The following is a 21,566-nucleotide window of genomic DNA, read 5'->3' as shown; positions in this document are numbered from 1 at the left end:
TCATCCAGGTGATGTGACTTACTCAAAGTCCAGCTTGTAAGAAGCAGATCTGGGGCCAAGAATCCAGGTTTTTCTTTTTTTTTTTCTTTTTAATACATTTTGTTGAATATTTTACAGAGGGAAAGGGAGAGGGATAGAGAGCTAGAAACATCGATGAGAGAGAAACATCTATCAGCTGCCTCCTACTGGGGATGTGCCTGCAACCAAAGTACATGCCCTTGACCAGAATTGAACCTGAGACCCTTCAATCTGCAGGCTGATGCTCTATCCACTGAGCCAAACTGGTTAGGGCTAAGCTGAACTTTTTATTTTTTCCACCTACTATGTGCCAGTACTGTTGTAGGCATAGGGATACAGCAGTGAACAAGACAGATGAGATGACTGCTGTCATGGAGCCTAGGTTCCATGCTAGTTGGGAGTGGGAGAGAATAGACAACTAAGAAAATCAGCTAATGGTTCATAGAAACAAATGCCTAGACCTCTGTTGCAGGTTACCTCCAACCCAGCAGTTTCCCTCCTCACCAAGTTGGCTTTCTCTGAGGGGTCAAATTCAACCCTTCCTCCTCAAGCAGAGGGTGATGCAACCTTCTAAAAAGCCCACAAACAGTCTCTCTTCTCCTACTGTGTCTTCTCTCCTCCAGGGACTATGGTCATCGTCAGTGGCTGGGGGAAGCAGTTCTTACAAAGGTTACCAGAGACCCTGATGGAGGTAAAGTTTAACTTATGCCCTACAGAGAGTGACACCCCTTCTCCGCATGAGACCTTCCTGCTCCATGTTTCCCCTTAGGGACTTGGAGGCTGGAGCAGGGAGTGGATGAGAAAGACACCAGAGGTGAGCACACACCTCAGTGTTCATTAACACTTTGACTCCCAACAAGCTTGATCTGTTTGTTCTGCATGTCATAGATCTTTAGTCTCTAAACATTGTTGACTATTTCTGTAGCATATTAAAGACTCAGCTCATAGAAATTTTTGCAGAAAATAGCAGGCTTGGACACCCAAAAGGATGGTCCATCTGTACAGAATAAAGAGTCACATTGCAGATTAAACAAGAATGAGCCAATGAATAAGCTCTTGAGAGCTGCAGTCCTTACAATAATGAACTTAACTATTGCATTTAGAATTTCACATTCACATCGATAATAATAAAAGCATAATATGCTAATTAGATAGGACAGCTGAACAACCTTCCAGACATCATTCCGGACGTCTTTCCAGATGAAGCCACTGCAGTGGGGGCCAAGCCAGAGGCGGTTAGGGGCAATCAGGCAGGCTGGCAGAGTGGCTAGGGGTGATCAGGCAGGCAGGTGAGTGGTTAGGGGCAATGAGGCAGGCAGGCAGAGTGGTTAAGGGTGATCAGGCAGGAAAGCAAGTGGTTAGGAGCCAGTGGTCCCAGATTGCAGGGCTGAGGAACCCCCCCCCTCCCATACACAAATTTTTTGCACTAGGCCTTTAGTCATTACATAAAAGAACACTAAACTAGACGTAAGAAACCATGGCTCCTAGTCCTAACTCCTGCTAACTTGCTGGGTGAACTTAAATAAGTAATTTTCCTCTGTGGACTATAGTTTGGTATCTCAAGCTGCAAAGTCAGGGACAATACTTGATGTCCTCCAAAAGCTGCCTGGCTCTGATATTGCTGGGTTCTATGACTGCCACAGCTGGTTTCTAAATCCTTCAACACATGTTATTTTAAGTACTTTAAATTTTCAAATTTGCAACAGCCATTCACTCTTCATTTATTAAATCCCATATTATTATTTGGTGCCTCTCATGTACTAGACATTGTACTAGCTACTAGGTATGATGAGGGATAAAAGGACAGATCTGGTTCCAGGACTCTTTGGGCTGATAGTCAAGTGGGAAATACAGACAGTAGTTACCAATGTTATAATTGTGATGCTGGAGAAATGTGGAATGCTCCTGAATGTATAATGGGAAATATGACCTTGTCCTAGGGGCTCAGGAGGACTTCCCAGAGGCAGTAATATCTAAACAATAAATAAAGGCCAGTCAGGCACTTAACAGTTTTCTCACAACTTCCCTGCCCTTATTTCCTCTCCCCACTTATGTGGGAAGGCCAAGGCCCAAGAGTGATCTGAATATCCTCTGGTCCCTTCCCTGCAAAGGTCAACAGAATCTGTATTTTGAGACCATATGACCCATTCAGTTATTGTTTTGGCTGAACTAAACTCATAAGTTTCCTTGTTTTAGTCCACACATCTATGCTAACATTTAGCTTCAACCTGAATCAAGGGCAATGATAATGACAACACCTTACTTTCAGGTATCAATTTATCAATGCAAAATCTATAATAATAAAAGCATAATATGCTAATTAGACCAGACAACCTTCCAGATGAAGCTGGGGCTGCGAGGGAAGCCCAAGTTCTGGCTACCTGCTGGTGGCCCAAGAAAAGCCTGAATCCCAGGTGCTGGAGGGAAGCCGGTGCTGGCAGCTGGGGTGGGCGCATCGGCCCTCTAATATGCTCCAAGTTACATAAGACAGAAATGGACAAGATACAGACCTAGTGTCTAGAAGCTCATACTGTAGTGAGGGAGAATGTCAGTAAATGCTTGCTGCAAGGTGAACATCAGTAACCCTACAGTACTAATATTTATATAGCATTCATAGTTTACAAAGCATCATATATCTGCAAATCCATCTCCTCTTTGAACTGAATTCAGTTTTCCTCCATTGTCTGTGTGGTTAGTATGTCAAATATTGTGACTTATATTGTTCAGATGAGAAAACAGTCACAGAGGTCTAAAAATCAGGGATTAAGCAACATGACTTAAGCCCCCAGTCAGTAATGGTAGGAAAGGGGGAAAGAAGACTGACCATAGATTTTGCATAAAGTGCCATATTTGAAATAATGCATGTGCTGGGCAAGTATGATTACCATTTTACAGATGAGAAAACTGAAACTCAAAGTGGGCAAATGACTTTCCCAAGGTCACACAGCAAGTTTATGACTAAGACTATACCTGATCATGGATCTGCTGATACTCCATGCAGTATTTCTTCACCTGCACCATAGGGCAATTTCTGAGATCAGGTCTAAGGTAGTTCCAAGCTCCTCCAGCTGGGGAGCAGCCAACTGTAGGGGGTGTCATAACAGCAAGGATACCTCAGCCAGGAGTGGGGACCAATGATAGCCTTGTATTTCAGATTGAAGTCCCAATTGTTGCTCACAGCACCTGTCAGGAGGCCTATGCCCCACTGAAGAAGAAAGTGACCAGGGACATGATCTGTGCTGGATTCAAGGAAGGTAAGTCAAGTGATTGGTATATAATAATTTGATGTCTAATTCATGCATTGAAGTAGTGCAGAGCCCAGGAATGGAAGGGCAGAACACCTGGGAGTCTGGTAAGCTAAACAGGAAAGGGTTGGGGGGGGGGGGGTGTTCATGAGAGGGAGGGTTCTGCCAGAGGAATGACGTCATAGAGAAGAATGCTAAGAAATTTCCATTACTCCCTTCTCCAAGTTCACTTTTTCACCTATGAAACACAAGAATCCTTAACTGGCACTTTCTAAAATCACTGAGCTCTCAGGAGCCCATGTTTGAGGCAAATGATCTGCTTGCACCCCCTCGTGCCCAATTCTCTGAACTACAAGTTAGCAGTGGGAAGAAAGAGGCTATTTTGGATTTGGGGCTAGGGAAGGGGACAGATTACTTTGACTTGCATCTCTTTTTTTATATTTAGGGGGGAAGGATGCCTGTGCGGGTGACTCAGGAGGTCCCATGGTGACCCTGGATAAAGAGACAGACCAGTGGTACCAGGTGGGCGTAGTATCCTGGGGCAAGGACTGTGGAAAGAAGGACCTCTACGGAGTATATTCCTACGTCTACAGCAACAGGGACTGGATCCAGAGAGTCACCGGTATGAAGAACTGAATTCAGTTTTTCACCACCTGCCCATGGTCAGTCAACAGAAGAGGATAAATACTTGACGCAAGACACCTTCACCCTTCACCTGCCTCATTCAGCCCATCCATTCCTAGCCAATAATGGAGGCATCTCAGCCCCCTTTTCACTCTCTTTTGAGAAGCAGAGTAGCTGAGTGATCAGAACACAGGGCTGAATCCAGCCTCCATCACTTACAAGTTTTACAACAATGGACAGATGACTTCAACTCTTTTAATCTCAGTTTCTTTGTCCATATTCTGAAAATGGCATGCCTTACCTACCTCATAAAAATTTGATGAGAATCTAATTAATTAATATATACATAGCACATAGCACAGTGCAGGCATAAAGTAAATATGACTTAGCAGAATATGAGTATGTCTACCAGGCAGGCAAAATTCTCTTACAAATCCTGGCTGGGCTTAGGTCTGATCAGTGTGTACTCTTTCTCTCAACCTTAACTATCTTTCATCTGCCCCAAATATCCTATGCTTCTTTGCTACCATGCACCTTTCCAAACCCCAATCCCTGTCCCCCCTAAAAATGTAAAAGAGAGAGGATTTTAGTCCTATAGCATGTCCCACAGCAATGCATGAGTTAGACACCTAATTTTGAGACTGCCTGTGAGAAGCAGGGCAAGGAGGGAGACTGGCAATGGTTGACAGACACCAGGTTTTAGAACCAACTCTACCCTTAGCTCCCTGTGTGGCTCTAAGGAAGTCCCTTCCCCTCATCCCAAAGGACCCTCCCAGCCCTGACAATCAATGACCTAGTGGAGCCATTTTTTTTTATTATTATTAGTTAAAGCCAAAGTAATCAAAAAGCCAAAATACCTTAAGGTTCAATAGAGTTTTGACAGAAAATACTGCTGCTGCAGCAACACCAAACCCTAGTTCCCAAAGACATAGCTCAGCCAAAATGTTAGTCAAGGGATCTTTCCTTACTACTAAGCAGAGCATCTGCTCTATGCCCAACCTCCTTCCTTTCCTGAGAACCTGAGCTGCACAAGGTCAGCCCTGAGAGACTAGACTCAGGCCCCTGAACCCTTTCTCCCTGTGTCCACAGCTTACCCCATGCAGTCCTTCTTCTGATTCCTCACCCCTGTTCCATACCCTGTACAACCTAGGCCCACATGGTCGTAAGTATTTCCCACATAGAATCCCCTTGGAGAGCCAACTCCTCTCTCGGGAAGCTCCCTGAGACCTCATCCCCTCCAGAACCTGAGACTTGAGTCTTTCAGGGGATCAGAAGCCCCAAGTCCCTGTTTGGTCCTATTAATTTTTGTCTTCATGGAATATTTTAGTTCTTGACCTGCTCTGCAGCTGCTAAAGTCATTCAGGGTCTCTTTCTGAAAGAAGATATAAGGCATGAGACTTATGGACACTGTCCTAGGCTGCAAGCTCAGGATCAGCAGTTCACAGCCTGCTTCTGGTTCTTTTTTTTTCTTTTTTTTTAAATATATTTTATTGATTTCAAAGAGGAAGGAAGAGGGAGAGATAGATCAGTGATGAGAGAGAATCATTGATCAGCTTCTTCACACCCCACACTGGGGATCGAGCCCACAACCTGGGCATGTGCCCTGACCAGGAATTGAACTATGATCTCATGATTCATAGGTTGACACTTGACCACTGATCCATGCCAGCTGAGCTACTTCTGGTTTTGTGTTCTGGTCTTTCTACCTCTCTGTGCGCTGCAGTTTATTCTATAAAGGGAAGATCACAGTAGTACCCAACTCCAGCAGACATTTGTCAAGCAAGCTGGAGCTGTTTCATACACCAAAAAAGAAGTGTAATGCAAAGTTTGGAATTGCCCTAAGTCATTCCAAAACTCCATACTTCTCTGACGCACAGTACTGTCTGGCAGTTCCAATGTCCCAGATTGTGCTGACTGCCCCCAGAGACTCCTGAGATGAGGGAAATATGCCTCCTACCTTCCAGGAGCTCCAACAGAGGGAACTGGCATACACAGATGACCACCATGATTAGAATGAACCCCACCCACTGCGATGTGTGGGAGCAGCATGGAGACATTGGAGGAGGAAGCATCAGGAAGGCATCCCAGAGGATATGGTGCTGGAGCTGAACCTTAGGAGAGTGGGTACTTCCACAGGTGAGACAGGAAGGCCTTCCAGGAGGAAAGAGAACAGAGTAAATGTCCCCTCAGGCTTTTCTCAGATTACACTATCTTCTTTCACAAAAATGGTGTGTCTGGTAGACCAATGTTCTGATTCTGGAAGCAGACCAACAATTAAAGGGACTTTCTCTTTAAAGTGAGACAACAATGGGACTTGGCCTTAGGATTTGTATGCAAATACTGATTTCCCTCCACTAATAGAAAGGAGAGCATTCCTATGAAACCCTCAGAAGTCAAAATAGTGTAAAGTGAATAAACCATTACCTTAGGACACGTATTGCTAACAGGATGCATAAAATAAGTGGAGGTGAAGTAACAGATGCTCACAGACACAGTGCAGAGCTGTGGTGCCAGATGCTGAGTGCTGTGTGAGTTTCCCAAAAGAAGCTTAGCAGGACCACTCTGGCTACTTTTATAGCAGCTGCTGCAAAACAAATGCTGAACACTAATTTTGCTTTTCACCTTTTTTTCTTAAAAGTGAAAATTTTCTATGAAGCAGATGTTAATGTACGTCTTTTGTGAACGTGAAGTGAGATAAAGCAAACTTTCAAAAAGTGGGGATATTTGTACTGACTTATGGCTGGACATAGTTTATCCCATCTGTTCTCCCATTTGCAACTTCACCCTTAATTGTGAGCAGATGTCTGACTGTGCTGCATAAGACTGTATCAGCCCCTGCACTACTGCCAAGGTCCAAGAAACTGAAATCTCTCAGAGTCAGAGGCAGAGGATTATAGTGTCTGTTAGGATCATCTTGTCTAATTCCATGACCCCTTTCTTGAACATTTCTGGAGATGGGAAACTCACTACCTCCAAATGCAGCCCATTGTAACTTGGAAATGAACCCAAAGATCTTTTCTATGCAACTAAAACCCACCTCCCTAGAAGACAGGGTTTTTTTTGTTTGTCTTTTTTTTATAGCTAAAGCTATGATTTCATACCACGGAGGTTGTTATTTTCAGTAAGCACCATGCCAATTTCATTAGCAACAGAAGCTGTTGTCTTTGTAGGTGACTACACATTTGTTCCAATAAACATCTGCCTTGAGTCAAAGCATCCTAGTTGGCTTGTATGTTGTTATGCACTGACATTTCATCCAACATTTGTCTGTATCTGATTAGGATCACTGTACCATAAAAAGAGAGACTATGATAAGATCGTATTATCAAAATAGTAGCTTGTCTTAAGTTTTGCTGGTCAGTTCTGATTAAATACCTTGTCCTACTGTTCCTGTAAATTATCAATATATCTCAAGATGTCAATTTTTCAAGGTCAAATTACATATATTGATTTCATCCATACCCAGAATAGAAAAAAAAAAATTTTCCAGATCATGTGTTCAATTGTTTGGTTCAGAAAATGTGGTACTGTATCTATGAGTGGTCTGTTATGGATTGAGGTACTTTACTTCCTTTATGCCATGAGCTAATATTTTCTGGTGACAGATATCTAAGAATCAATACAACCAAGAAGTCCTTCAAACAAAGGAAGACAAGAATCAAGGATATAAAAATCCATACCCCTCAGTTGGCAGAGATGGTGATCCATTTGGGTCTATAATAGGCTTGAAACTAAGACACTTAGGTTCTAATTCAGCATAAGTTGACTCCCTTATCCACTTAATTTCTCCATCTATAAACTATTAGCAGAAAAAAAAATCTCTGAGGGTTTTTCAGGAAAATGAGCAAATAGAAAAGAATTTTGGTGACTAAACTTAGCTCACATGTAAAAAAATTGTATGGGAAATAATCACTAACATTTTTGATCACTTACTATCTGATATAAACTACATTAAGCTCTTAAACAATTCCCTAATTTAATCCTCCCAATAACCTATGATGAATATACTATTACTGTTATTATACCCAGTTTACAGGTGAGCAAACTGGAGCAGAGCAAGGCTGAAAATATGGCCCAGCCTAGAAAGAGCAACAAATTCACACAGTGTTCAAATTTTGGCTTCTAATACTCTTCTCCAATAAAAGAAACTCCTTGAAGAAATGGCTTATCCAGGACTAGAGCAAAGAAATGTTCCCTGCTCTAATATGGGTATTTTTCTGGTACAAGATGAGCCTAAAACATCTTGGATTAGAACTTAAGGAAGTGCAATGATGGAGGGATGACAAAGGGATGCAGGAGCCAACTAGAAGAGCTCCAATGGCCAAAGCTGGAATAATTTGAGCTACCAAACAAATAAAATTATATTGTATTATAACTCAAAACATAAAGTAAATATCCATGAGTACATACTTATAAATTCTGGATACATAAATAAATGGGGAGAATAGACGACTCTCCCATGAGAATGCCAAATAATTTATGTAAATTATTTGCTCCAAAGGAGCTGGAATAACTTTCCATCCCTTAAGTGTGGGCTGCATATAGTGACTTCCTTTCAAAGGGTCCAATATGCAAATGGGGGAGGGAAAGAATAACTTTATAGTGGAGAAACCTGACTTAACACTACTTTAGTGAAGTGTCCACAGTTAATATCAACAGTGATGAGTCCTGTTGATAATATGTGGCCTTGATAGGCTGTGGTGAAAGTGGCACTGCATCTTTGCGCTTTTTCCTTCATCCGCAAATCTCATAACCCCAGTCTAATCATGAGAAACAAATCAGAAAAATCCCATTTGAGGGATATTCTAAAAATACTTGTCCAATGTTCTTCAAAATTGTTCAGGGCATCAATTATAAGGAAAGTGGAGAAGCTGACACAGCCAAGAGGATCCTGTAATGGGTTGAACTGTATTGCCCCAAAAGATATGTTGAAGTCCTAATCTTCAATGCATCCAAATGTGACCTTATTAGGAAATAGTTTCCTTGCAAATATAATTTGTTAAGGCAAGATCATACTGCAGTATGATCTGGTTCATATTAATCCAATATGACCAGTGTCCCCATAAGAAGAGACTTGAGAAGCAGACACAAGAGGGAACACTGTGTGACAATGAGGGAGAGATTGAAGTCCTGTAGCTATAAGCCAAGGAATGCCAAGAAACTGATGACAATCACCAGACACTAGGGTCAGGCAAGGAAGGATTAATTCCTACAGGTTTCAGAGGGAGCCTGACTCTGCCAGCACTTTGATTTCAAACCTCTAGTCTTCAGATTGTGAGATAAGGCATTTCTGTTGTTTTAAGCCATTCAGTATGGGGTGCTTTGTTATGGCAGCCTTAGGAGACTTAACCAAAAGCTAAGAAGGCATGATGACTAAATGTGATATGGTACCCTAGTTGGCCTCCTGGAACAGAAAAAGGACATTAGGTAAAAACAAAGGAAATCAGAAGAAAGTGTGGACTTCAGTTAAGAATAAGATATGAGTACTAGAGGCCCAGTGCACAAAAATGCATGTAAAAGTAGGCCTTCCTTCCCCCTAGCTGCCGGCACGGGCTTCCCTCTGGTACCTGGGAATTATAGATTGATTTATTAACTGTGATAAATGTACCAAACTAATGTAAGATGTTAACAATAAGGGAGACTAGATGTAGGTTATATGGGAACTTTATGTACCATCTTTACAATTTTTCTGTTAATTAAAATAATTCTAAAAATAAAAGTGGGTTTTTGGTTTTTTTTAAGGTGTGACCCAAGATCTTGCAGTTAGGAGATGGAGGGACCGGGATTTGAAACCAGTTCTGATGGACTCTGGAGCCCAAGTTCTTCCTGCACTGATTCTGCACCAGGGTTCTCAAAGTGGGCTGCACAAGGAGTCATCTGGGAAGTTTCAAAAACCACTGATGTCTGAGCCCCGTCCCAGAGATTCAAATATAATCAGTCGGCATTGGAATTGGGGGATTAAAGTTCCCCAGATAATTCATTTTGAGAACCACATTTCCAGGTGACCCTGCTTGGTGTGTAACCCCTAAAGAATGCGGGCAGCCTCCATTACCCAAGCTCGAGTCTTTGATTTAAGTCACACAGCTGGTAAGAGGCAGCAACAGTGTGGGCACCTGCTGCTCTTAGCCATGATCCAGAACTTCCATGTGACTCTCAGCCACACCCACGCTCAGAAATGTCTGCATTGTTTTCCTGGAAAGAGGTCTCTTTTACTCCACAGTATAACCTGAAGTCAGGGGAGGCATTCCAGGCATGGGGTATTGCACTTGTGAAAGAAGGGAGGTAAAAAGACAGTAGTGTTTGGGGGAAACAGTGACTTCGTGTCCCTGGAGAGCCAGACAAACTGGGAGAGAAAGATCTGAAGTCTCAGCCTGGGATGCACTGCTTGGTTTTGGAAATGGGGAGACATTTGAAGTTTGGGGACCAAGGAGAGACATGATCAAATGAAGCATTAGTGCAGGGTAAGCTGAAGGAGAAGAGGCACAAGGTAGAGAAATGTAAGATGGCCTGTGAACATCAGGCAAGGGACTCCCCTGGCCCTGAATTAGGTTAGGCCTGTGGAAAAGAGAACAGAAATCTGCTTCCTGTGGCTCTGAGAACCTAGGGCAGGACCTTTTTAAAAAAAAAAAAAAAAGCCAGTTTTAACAGTTTCCCAACCTCTGCTAACACTTCAGGATGAATTAGTAAAGAAGTAGAGAGGAAACAGGGCAAGGACCCAAACCCAAAGCTGGTAATGGTTTTCAGGCCCCTGCTCTTTCTGTGGCTGCTGCCATCCATGCTTGTCACCAGAAAGGAAGGAACTGGGTTCTCTGAACTTGACAGGAGACAAACAAGGCCTTTGTAACCAAATCCTGCATCTTGGCCTTTTTTCCAAGAAGATAAGAAAAATGTCATTTAAATGCAAAAACACAGGCTCAGTTCCCAGCATTGAGCTTCTGATCACAGGAAAAAGATCCAAGACCCTTTCAACACTGAGGCCAATCACAAGGCTCCAAGTGAGTTCCCTCTGAGGAATGGGGCATTAAGACAAGCCAGTGTTATGACCAGAAGGTATGTCAAGTCTGGATCATGCCCAAGGCAAGCATGTTGACTAATGAACAGATCGATGTGGGTGGGAACATATCTTCCCCACCAACATCTGCCAGTCCCAGGGGAGGCCTCTGCAAAGTCGCAGGTTGTGATCCCCAGTCCATACCAACAGGCCAGCACTAACCAGAGCAAGCTCCAAAGACCTGAGGGGTATGTGTTGATGCAGTCCAGGCCCAAGTCTCAGAAGATGCTGACCTACTTTGAAAGTGAGGCCTCTCATCTCCCCTTGAGCTGTTTATCCTGTTATATTATTCCATGTCGCCCATCTCGCCCATCTCCTGGGACTTTCTGGTTTATTTAATCCCACTCAATAAACACTCACATGTGCCCCATGCCTGTAACTGGGATCCAAAACAACAGAATCTTTCTTTTAAACAAGACTGACAACATCTTCCTTTGGTCTTAAGTTTGCATGTCCAATGCCTAAATCCATGTTGGAAGTCTACACCTCCCACTAAGTCTTTTAATTTTAATTCATTTAAAAAATATTAAATACTTCAAACACACTGAGAAAAACAAGACAAAAATCCATGTCCTGCTCAGACTTGATGAAAGCACATGTACCAGGCAAGGGACGTGGACAGAATTCTGGTCCAAAGAGTAAGTTGGTTCCAAGAGAGAGAAGGTGCTTTGGACAAGTGGAAAGAGCTTGGAACCTCAGCTTTGAAGACCTGGGCTCCAGTCCAAGATCAGCTGCCTAATGGCTCTGAAAACTCAAGTGAATCATGCTCTCTGTGCCTAAGTTTCCACAGTTTCTCTATTGGTTTCTCCCTCTTTCCAACCTCTCTTCATGGAGAGCCCCAGCGCTCTGTATAAATAGCCCTACCTAATCTCATGACATTTAATGTTATCTAAATGTTGATAAGTCCAATTTTATCTCTAGTTTGGGCCTCTCCTCTGAACTGCAAGTGTGAATAGTCAACTGCCATCTTGGTATTTCTCACCTTTACTGTCTAACAGAATGCCTAAAACACATCTCAAACTTCACATGTCCAAAACCAGTCTCCTCATAGTGCTCCCAAACCTTTTCCTACACAGCCTTCCTCATCGCAGAAAGTGGTAACTATATTTATTCTTCCAGTTACCCAGGCCAAAACCTCAAGGCTTCTTTGATTTCTCTATCTCTCAGACCCCATGTCTGAGTCATCAGCATATCCTCTCAGCTTAGCTTTAAAATAGATCTTGACTCAATTCTATCGATAGCTGCTGTCACCTTAGTACAGACCACCACCCTGGAATGCACCTTTTTCATTATACCATGGTTGAAACCCTCCTGTGGCTTCTTGTCTCATTCATTAAAAACCAATGCTCCAACCCCCATTACCACTCTGACCCCCATTACCACCTACAGTAGTCATGACTATTAAGCCTGAACTGCACTCCAGCCACATTGGCCTCCTCACAGTTAAAAATTCTATCTTCTACTTCAGAGTCTTTACACATGTCATTCCCCTTATTCAGTTCTTTCATATTTTTTCAAATGTCACTTTCTTGGTGAGACCTTCCCTACTTACCCAATCAAAAACTGTAATTCTATTCCCGCTCTTCCTATCCCCTCTGCCAACTTTATTTTTCTCCTTGCTACTTAACACTAATACACCACACATCTTACTTATATTGTTTATTGTCTAGTTCCTCTACTATCCATAAGGTCAGTGATTTAGTCACTTTGCATTTCACTATATTCCCAGAGCCTAGAACAATGCCTGACACATAATATGTGCTCAATAAACATTCATTATAAGTTAATATTAAAAATAGGTAATATATTATAGGTCTGGTAATACTTAATGTCGTTTTTAAACATTCGTTTAAAATCTTGCTTGGCGTTGACTTGTATTGACATAACCTTCAAACACGTGGTATCTACAGAACGTGTGAAGTGCAATTAACAAGTTTTGCTTGAAAAAGTTTGTGTTTGGTTTGGTTTTTGTTGCAAAAATAGGGCTAAGAAGATGGCGGATGAAGAGCATATTCGGCACTGCATGCTTTACGAGTTCCAATTAGGAAGAAAAGCAAGTGAGGCTGCAAAAAACATCTATGGTGCTCTTGGTCAAGATGCAGTTAGCGCCAGAAAATGCCAGCGTTGGTTTGAGAAATTTCGCGAGGGAAATTTTTCGTTTGATAACAAGAGTGGTCGAGGCCGTGTGTCCAATTTTGATCAAGAAGCTCTTCAAGCTCTTTTGGTGCAAAATCCTCAAATTACCCAACAAGAGCTTGCGACAACTTTAAATTGTTCACAAAAAACAATTTCCAATCAATTGCGTGCACTTGGCAAAGTCCAAAAGTTTGGAAAATGGGTTCCTCATGAGTTGACCGACAACAACCGTAATCAAAGAGTCACAATTTGCAGTTCACTCCTCTCTCGTCAAAACTGTTTGCCGTTTTTAGAGCAAATTGTTACCGGAGATGAAGAATGGGTGCTGTATGTTAATTTGAAAAGGCGGCCTCAATGGTTGGACAAAAATGAGGCTCCGCAGCCCACTCCAAAACCTGACTTGCATGCGAAAAAAGTGATGCTGTGAGTTTGGTGGAATTTTAAAGGAATTCTTCATTATGAACTTTTACCATCTACCCAAACCATTACAAGTGCAGTGTATAGTGCCCAATTGGAAAGGTTAGCCCAAGCTTTAAGAGAAAAAGAAGCCGCACTGATTAATCGGAAGGGCGTAATTCTTCACCACGATAACGCACAACCGCATACTGCAAGAATCACTGCTGAAAAACTGTGCCAGTTGGAATGGGAAGTTCTCCCTCAACCTGCATATTCTCCTGATATTGTCCCTTCCGATTACCATTTGTTTCGTTCTTTGCAAAACTTTCTTCTTGGAAAAAAATTTAATAATGAAGAATGCCTCAAAAATGCATTGACTGAATTTTTTGCATCAAAATCACAAGAATTTTACAACAGAGGGATTAAAATGCTTCCTGAGTGTTGGGCACAAGTAGTAGAAAACAATGGCAACTATATTGTTGATTAAATTTTGTTGTATTGTTTAAATAAATTCGATTTAAAAAAGTATTAGAAAACGACATTAATTATTACTAGAAATATGTCCTCATAATATAGACAGACATGAAAATATTGGGCTTATTTTAGAAATGAGGAGATTAAGACTGAAATTCCATCACTACCACCCAAGTCCTTATATAAGTCAGTACCTCTCATGGTAACTGCCTTTCAAATATGAATATCTATAGAGAAGTCTAGTCAGAGTAAGATTTATAAAAGTTTGCTTCCAGGATGGAAAGGAAAGAAAGGTGTGGCTATTTAATTAAGAGGGTCAAATTCCAAACCAACCTAAGCAAACTAAAATCCTGGGGTAACTTCTAGATGACCTACTAGAGGAGTCAGGGTCAAGTCACCATCCTAAATGCTCAAGGATAAATAGGAATAAGCAGCAATCTGTGACAAGGTCAGAGCTAGCAGGGATCCTTCAGATCATCTTCCCTCTTTGCTTTACAATTAAGGAAACTGAGACTCAGGGGGGAAAGAACTAAGTCACCCAAGGTCAGCAGCCTAGATATCTTCATAATGGCTAAACCAGGGCTGAAATCCAAGTTGCCCAGCTCCTATATTAGCCTCACCCACCCTCCCAAGAAGGTCCAGTGACCAAATAGCCATACAACAGGAGGATTTCATTTCCCTTCTGCATGTGGCAGTACCCACACAATGCCAAAAATGACTCCAAAGGAAATTCCTTAGCTGGGAGTCCTACTGAGAAGCAGAAAGGATCTTGGAAAAGAACTAAATTCCTTCTAGGGTATTTCAGCCAGTGGAATGAAGCCCAGAAACCACTGCTGTTTTCTGCTTGGGGAGATTTTTTTAAATATCTATCTTTAAAGAATGAAGAGGGACTACAATGCTTCTAGAAAATAAAGTATTTGCTTTGAAATATATTGAGGAAAAGAAAAGAAGGGACTCTACATATATTAAAATAGACCAGGTCTCAGCCTTGTGCTGGGTAATTAACCCTTGCCTTTAGGATTTTCCTAAAACATTTACCATCAGAGCTTCAACTCACAAAGAAAAAGCCTTTCTGGACTCAAAATGGGGAGAAGCTGTCAATTGAAAGGAAAAGGGGAAGGAGAGGAGGAGCATGTGCTCTTTATCAGGTAACACCACAGACAAAGCATTATTTATTTCTTTTCATTGCCCTCCAAGGCAGATAGTATTGTTCCCATTTTTTGATGAGGGGGAAAAAATGAGGCTGAAGAGCTTAAGTAACTTGCCTAAGGCCATACAACTGGTAAGCCAGAGAGCCAGGGATCAAATGTTTCTTAACCCCAAATTTCAGGATCTTCCCTTACTTCATGCTGTACTATGACATTCAAGTTCCTTACTTTCTCTAGCCTTCGGTTCCCTATCCATGACATTAGGGCCCAATATAACGTATCTAATATGTCTTACAGCTCTGATGGTCTATAAACTTAATCTGTTGACCTTAGTGATTTTTTTTAATTTTATTTAATTTTATTTATTTTTTGTTCTCAATGCTCCTGACCCCCAGGAAGAGTTCTTCCACTGGGCTGGTCCCCAGTCCCTATGAGTTTGAGGGAAGTAGCTCAAGACAGCACTTCTTGCTGACCCCACACTGAGTATTTCAGCCTCCAGAACTATAATCCAGTGCCTGTAGGTCTCCTCCGAACTGGAACATCAAGGTCATTGCACAGAAACTCCACTGGGAGAGGTATGAGATCCTGAAATATCCCTGAGGAGTTCATTTGTTACACCTAGGGTACATTCTAACAAGTCCATTATGTGGCAAGTGCAAAGAAAGAACTGTCCTAGAGAAGTCTTTGCCAAGACAGGACAAAGCTGGTGAACAAGCCTAGAACCCCCATCTATAGCAAGTATAAGGAAGACAGAGGGGCCTCCATAGGTTGTAGACGTCTTCCTATAGAGCAGGACGACCTAATACTTTAGGAAAGAGTTCTGGACTAAAAGTAAAACTAAGCCAAAACCAGTTTGGCTCAATGGATAGAGCATCGGCTTGGAGGCTGAAGGGTCCCGGGTTCGGTTCCAGTCAGGGGCATGTGCGTCGGTTGCGGGCACATCCCCAGTGGCGGGTGTGCAAGAGGCAGCTGATCGATGACTCTCTTTCATCGGTGTTTCTAACTATCTCTCTCCCTTCCTCTCTGTACAAAATCAATAAAATATATTTTAAAATATATATTAAAAGTAAAACTAAGTCAGGGTTAGAATCCTCACTCTGACACTATCTAGCAGTGAGATCTAAAGATGTCACTTCCACATTGGAGTCACATTCTAGCAGTGAGTATAGTCATAGACAAGTAATTATAACAAAGTTTGATAAGCATCTGGCAAGTATGGTCAATTAAATAATGTAGACTTTCAGAACAATATAAAGCCAAGGTTGAAGACCGGAGCTGGAAAGATCAAGTCCCCAGGGTAGGGAGTGGGAGTAAGAAGCTGAGCTGTAGTCCTAGAAAATCCAAAGCAGGTCATTAAGGAAATCTCAGGGCTCATTATTACAAGATCAGGTGTCAGCAAAAGCCTGTTCCTCAGAAAGCATTGTACCAGACAGCACAGATGAGTTAGCTGGGAGTCTTATTCTAGTACAGATATTCAGACTCATGCCCAGAAACTCTGATTCTAATGGTCTGAGGAGGAGGCGGGGCACTGTTATGTCTTTAAAAGCTTGCCAGGAGTTCTCAAGTGTAGACAAGGCTGAGAACTTTTGTAATAAGCAAATATCCATTAGTGTCCATTGGATCCCAGCACCCAACTCAGGGCTTGCCCGATAGAAGGTGCTCAGGATATGTGATCTGAACAAAGGAATGAATGCTGTGTGACTGACGCAAAGTCACCAGCCAGTTACTAGAACTAGAGCAAGGGCAGAAATAGGACTGACCTTATACTGGTTTCCTGACCAAGGAATTCCTGTGTCCTCTTGACTATGGACACATTGGCCCAAACCTTGAAGCTGGAGGGAGATAAAGCCTTATGTGGGGACCACAGAAAAGAAAGTGGATAGAAGATATACAACAGTCCATTACAGATCAGGGACTGTACAGTGAATCTGAAGCACACATTAATGACTACTAAGCCTGATTGAAGATATCCCATCTTTATTAATGTGGATCTCTTCCCTTCACCACTATAGATGGTGATTATTTTCCATTAAAAAGGGGAGCAACGGGAAAGGAGATAATGGAGTCAAGTTATTGAGAGAGGTGAGCTGAACAAGGAACCTCAAAAGTGCAGGGTGGCATCTCACCTCTCATTTCTGCCTTTCTCACCCACCCCACTCCGTAGCCTTATCATCAGAAGTCTTCTCTCCTTTCACTCCAAACTATAGTGCATCCCATTTTAAATAGATGTAAGATCCACATATCTATGCACTTGTATATGGGCACATCTTTGATGCTTCCTCTCTTACTAATGACCCCTATCCCTGTTATTCTAGGTAGGTAGTTGATTTGGGGGGAAAGGGCCCATGCTTGGCCAATGTAAAACCTCTCAGTGAAGATTTCAGCAGAGTCCAGGAGACCAGATTCCTGATCTTATGTTCCAACCATCAGAACTTCTGAGAATCTGTCAGACTTGGTCCCCTCTAAAGACCCTTTGTTATAGTGGAAATTCATTATATTTGTTTCTTAGGGATTCTACCACTCTACTTTCTAAACCTCCCCTAAACTCTCTGCCAGTTCAAATACACTGGGTCAGATGCCCAGCTTTATGGGACTCCACCCCAAGCAATACCTCTGAGCCAGGTAGACCCCAGAATTTGCCCTGAGTGGAGGGAAGCTGGGGGCCTGAAGAAGAGAAGCAAGGGACCCTGGGGACCCAATAGTGAAAGGACAACTCAGTGCCTAACTCTCTCTCTCTTTTAAAGGAACCTCTGCTGTGTGCATGGAGGCAGAGCTGTGGGTGAAGCTCAGACATTAGGTAGAGGGTAATTTAAAGCTGCAGCTCCAGATGTGGAAGATATGAAGGGTATGGTGTTGGGGAAGGGGGTAATAAGAAAACAGGGATGCACTCATCACTGAGGAAAGGCCTTTGGAGATCATTTAGTCCTATAGTTTTCAAACTTTTTTTTAAAAGCAGTTAGCCTTGCCAAAACTGGTTTGGCTCAGTGGATAGAGCGTTGGCCTGTGGACTGAAGGGTCCTAGGTTTGATTCCGGTCAAGGGCATATACGTACCTCGGTTGTGGGCACATCCCCAGTAAGGAGTGTGCAGAAGGCAGCTAGCTGATATTTCTCTCTCATCTATGTTTCTGGCTCTCTATCCCTCTCCCTTCCTCTCTGTAAAAAAATCAATAAAATATATATTTTTAAAAAAGCAGTTGGCCTTTTTTTATATATACAAAATTTTTAATGGAACTCCAAGATGAAACTGTTCTGATTAAAGCAATAGGAGGAGGAGGATGCATGGTTTTTCCAGGATGACCCAGACATACAATCTACCTATCAATTCCAAAAGTCACCTATGCAGAAATTTGGGGCCCTGGGTTTCATTTTGAAAAACCAATTATCTAGTCCAAACCCATGATATTATACATGGAAAAGCTGGGTGAGCTGTCCAAGGAACCCGCTGAGTCAGTGGCAGCACCAGTGCTAGATCTTAACCCCACTCCCAACCCAGATCTCTCTGCACCCCTCAAACTAGCCCCATGGCCCACCATGGGAATTTTAGACGGAGCTGCTGAAGGAGAATTGCAGGTAGATGATCAGCAGCAAGACCGTGGCCCAAAACAAGCACCAGGGGATAGAGCAAAAATTGGTGCCAGAACCCGTCTCAGCTTGCGGTTTGGAGGGACTGGGTGCCGGCTTGAAAGTGTAGATGGTCGCCTCCTCCTCCAGCAGCTTCTGGCTGGGCTTCCAGTGCACGATGCCCTCCTGGCAGGCCTCGCAGAACTCACTGCGGTGCCTCCTGTTGTCTTGGCGGCTGGCCACGTGGATGCGGTAGTGGCCACCACGCTCACCGTAGCACTGCTCGCGCAGGCTGGTGATGAGGTTGTCCACCAGGCTCTCAATGTTCTCCTCCAGCATGCTGGACTCGTCCAGATGAGCCGTGCCACACTCGTAGCAGAGCTGCTTGAAGACGCGCATGCGCACCGAGCCCGCACGCTGGGCCCGGTCCAGGTACATGTGGAAGAGGATGACCACGTGGGGCGACTGCCAGGTGTGCCAGCACCAGGAGCAGTGGAACCTGCATGGATAGAAGAGAGGTAGGAGGAGAGAAAGGAATGGAAACAGTGGAAACAGCCATAGGAAATTGATGAGGGTCAATAGGCAAAGCATGGAGGCAGTGTGTTTGTGATCCTTTGGGTCATTAGCTTTTCCTAGGTGGCTGCTCAGCCTGCCCCTTTGTGTGTGCTGGTAGGCCAAGAGCACACTCTTTGGATGCACCTGGCATCCAACAACTCTCCGCCAGTCACTCAGGCCCACCTCCGCGGTGCTTTGTGGAGGCCTCAGCTCTCTCCATCCCAGTGCCCTCAGGCCTTGCCCTTGGGCTTTGGTTTTGGCACCTTTCCTCCTCTGTAAAACATGCAAGGGCACTAGATGACTGGAGGCACACTGCATCAAATAGGAATCACACGATCTATCCGCACATTCTTACCTGTCAACATTGACAGTGAAAAGGCTAGACCTAAGTCAGGAGAAAATAATATTATTATCACTTCTCAGCCTCCAGCCAGAGACAGGATTAATGTGTCCCAAGGCCTGGAAGTGCAAGCGATCCTGGCCCAGAATGAGCACACTGGGGCCAGCTGGGATCACAGGTCACCAGACTGGAGGAGCCACAGTCCTCTCCACTTAGCCCCACAAGCCTTCCAAGTCTTTGAAGAAGCTCCTGGGCTCTGCCAGGAAGTGTCCAGCTTCTTGTGCCCCCAGAAAATATCCAGCTCTTTGCACCCTTTCCATCAGCTAATTGAGGAGCATCACATTTTCATTCTCATCTCTTCTCTTTTACTCATATCTTTGAGGACTTTTTCCCCTCTTTCAGACTAGACTACAAAACTTGGATTAGAAAATGTCAAGACCTTAGAAATCACCCAATTAACTCTTTGTTTTATTCTGAAGCAGAGAGAATAAGAAAGCAATCTTAGGAAAAGAGCCAGTACCCTGCACATAGCAGGTGCCCAATGGAAAGTTCTTGAATTGAGTTAAATAGACTGAACCAGGCCAGGAAGAAAGGTCCTGCTTCTGACTCTCAGACTGCCCACTTAGTCTCCCTATTTTATGTCCCAAAGATAAGTTTTTATATAATAGACCCATGGACAAGAGTGATGGAAAGTAATCTTGAATATTATTTCACATACCTAGGGGCCTTTATCAAAATGAAGATTCTGATTCAGTAGGTTTAGAATAGAATTCAAGTTCTTCATCTTTAACAGGTTCCAATGTGATTTTGATGCTGCTGGTCCAGGAAGCACAAGACAAGGATCTAGGCTAACCCCTTCTTTTGTAAACGGGAAAGTGAGGTCCAAGATGGCATTTGAGCTGCTCAAGGGCCATGGAGCTAAGAGTAGACCCAGTTTCTACACACTTCTTGTGTTCAGTATTTTATATTAAGTCAAGCTGAATTAAAGAGGTTGAAATAGAACTGTCCCAGGACCCCCAATAGACCTTAAGTCCACCTCCTCTTAACCATTTCAGACTATATTCAAAAGTATGTAAAATGTCAGAGTTCAGAACTAATTAATATGTTCCACCTCTTTTCTAGAAGGGGAAACTTGGGCTTGGAGAAGAAAGGTTACACAGGTGATCATTGGAAGAATGGGAAACAAATTCAGGTATCTCAACTCCCAGTTAGGGACTCTTTCTCTGCCTCCAGTCTACATGGACCCAAGAGTGAGACTGACTCTTACTTAGTGCCTGGCTTCTCCATATCTCTGTTTCTACTGGAAGGTGTCCCAGTGGCTGCCTGCAGGACCCTTAACCGATGAGATTACTCACCTGCCGGAGGCATGCAATTCCAGGTACTGCTTCCAGCCAGGGGCCAGCACATTGTGCTTGAGGTTGGGGTCTATAATGAGATCCCAGCTGTCAGCCGGCTTTGCCACCTCCATCTTCTCATAGAAGGCTTTCTTCCATTCACCTGTGGTCACGCTTTTACACATGGTCTCGTCAGTGGTAAGCGAGGGCAAGCTGCACCTGAGTGAGAACACGGAGAGTGAGGGCAGGTGCAGGGTAGGGCAGCGCAGTCTCCACGGTCTAAAAATCCTCATCTACAGGACCAAAGAAAGAAGGACCTGGCTCCCTCCTTTGTCCGCAATGGAACCTGTTTCCAAGGCAACCCGGCAGGGCCCCAGAGATAGAGCTTGGGGAGAAGGAAGTCTCTGGAAGGATGTTTCAGGGCCCTGAGGCTGTGAATGCAGGATTTGTGTGTCTAAGTCACCCAAGATAGAATAGGGGTCCTGAAAGGGGCTGAGCTTCAGAGCATCTCACTCTGGCCTGCAAAGGGCATGCAGAGATGAGGACCTGTGAGCCAGCTCAGCTTCACCTTGCTGTCCCTGGAGACATCATCAGCATATGGCTGCTATGGTAACCATGATGCCTTAGGGAGCCTAAGAGAAATAAGGGATGAGAAGATTAAACCTGTTAATAGATGCAGCAAT

At 43.4% G+C, this 21,566-nt stretch overlaps 2 protein-coding genes across 2 annotated transcripts in view; one reads left to right on the top strand and one right to left on the bottom strand.

The window, feature by feature from the left end:
• The window catches only part of MASP1 (MBL associated serine protease 1), a 60,429-nt gene extending 55,123 nt beyond the window's left edge, over positions 1-5,306 (top strand). The window contains exons 13-15 of the mRNA XM_036445534.2: positions 642-709; positions 3,173-3,272; positions 3,709-5,306. Coding sequence (XP_036301427.1) covers positions 642-709; positions 3,173-3,272; positions 3,709-3,899 — 359 coding nt within the window. The 3' untranslated portion in view covers positions 3,900-5,306. The remainder of the gene's footprint in view (positions 1-641; positions 710-3,172; positions 3,273-3,708) is intronic.
• Positions 5,307-18,623: 13,317 nt separating this feature from the next.
• On the bottom strand, positions 18,624-21,351 carry RTP1 (receptor transporter protein 1). Its single transcript, XM_036448652.2, has 2 exons — positions 20,905-21,351; positions 18,624-19,153 (listed from the first exon to the last, which is right to left on the bottom strand). The coding sequence occupies exons 1-2, from the start codon at positions 21,174-21,176 to the stop codon at positions 18,634-18,636; spliced, it is 792 nt and encodes a 263-aa protein (XP_036304545.1). The 5' UTR covers positions 21,177-21,351; the 3' UTR covers positions 18,624-18,633.
• Positions 21,352-21,566: the final 215 nt, after the last annotated feature.

The sequence above is a fragment of the Pipistrellus kuhlii genome, unplaced genomic scaffold, assembly GCF_014108245.1.
Source record: "Pipistrellus kuhlii isolate mPipKuh1 unplaced genomic scaffold, mPipKuh1.p scaffold_m20_p_2, whole genome shotgun sequence".
Classification (NCBI taxonomy): domain Eukaryota; kingdom Metazoa; phylum Chordata; class Mammalia; order Chiroptera; family Vespertilionidae; genus Pipistrellus; species Pipistrellus kuhlii.
This window is presented reverse-complemented; position numbering and strand designations above follow the sequence as displayed.

Bases quoted from the DNA above. Each gene is read 5' to 3' on its own strand.
- RTP1 (XM_036448652.2), bottom strand. From the start codon at position 21,176: ATGAGGATTTTTAGACCGTGGAGACTGCGCTGCCCTACCCTGCACCTG. The intron at 19,154-20,904 runs GTGAGTAATCTC...CTATCCATGCAG, and splicing joins GAATTGCATGCCTCCGGCAG to GTTCCACTGCTCCTGGTGCT.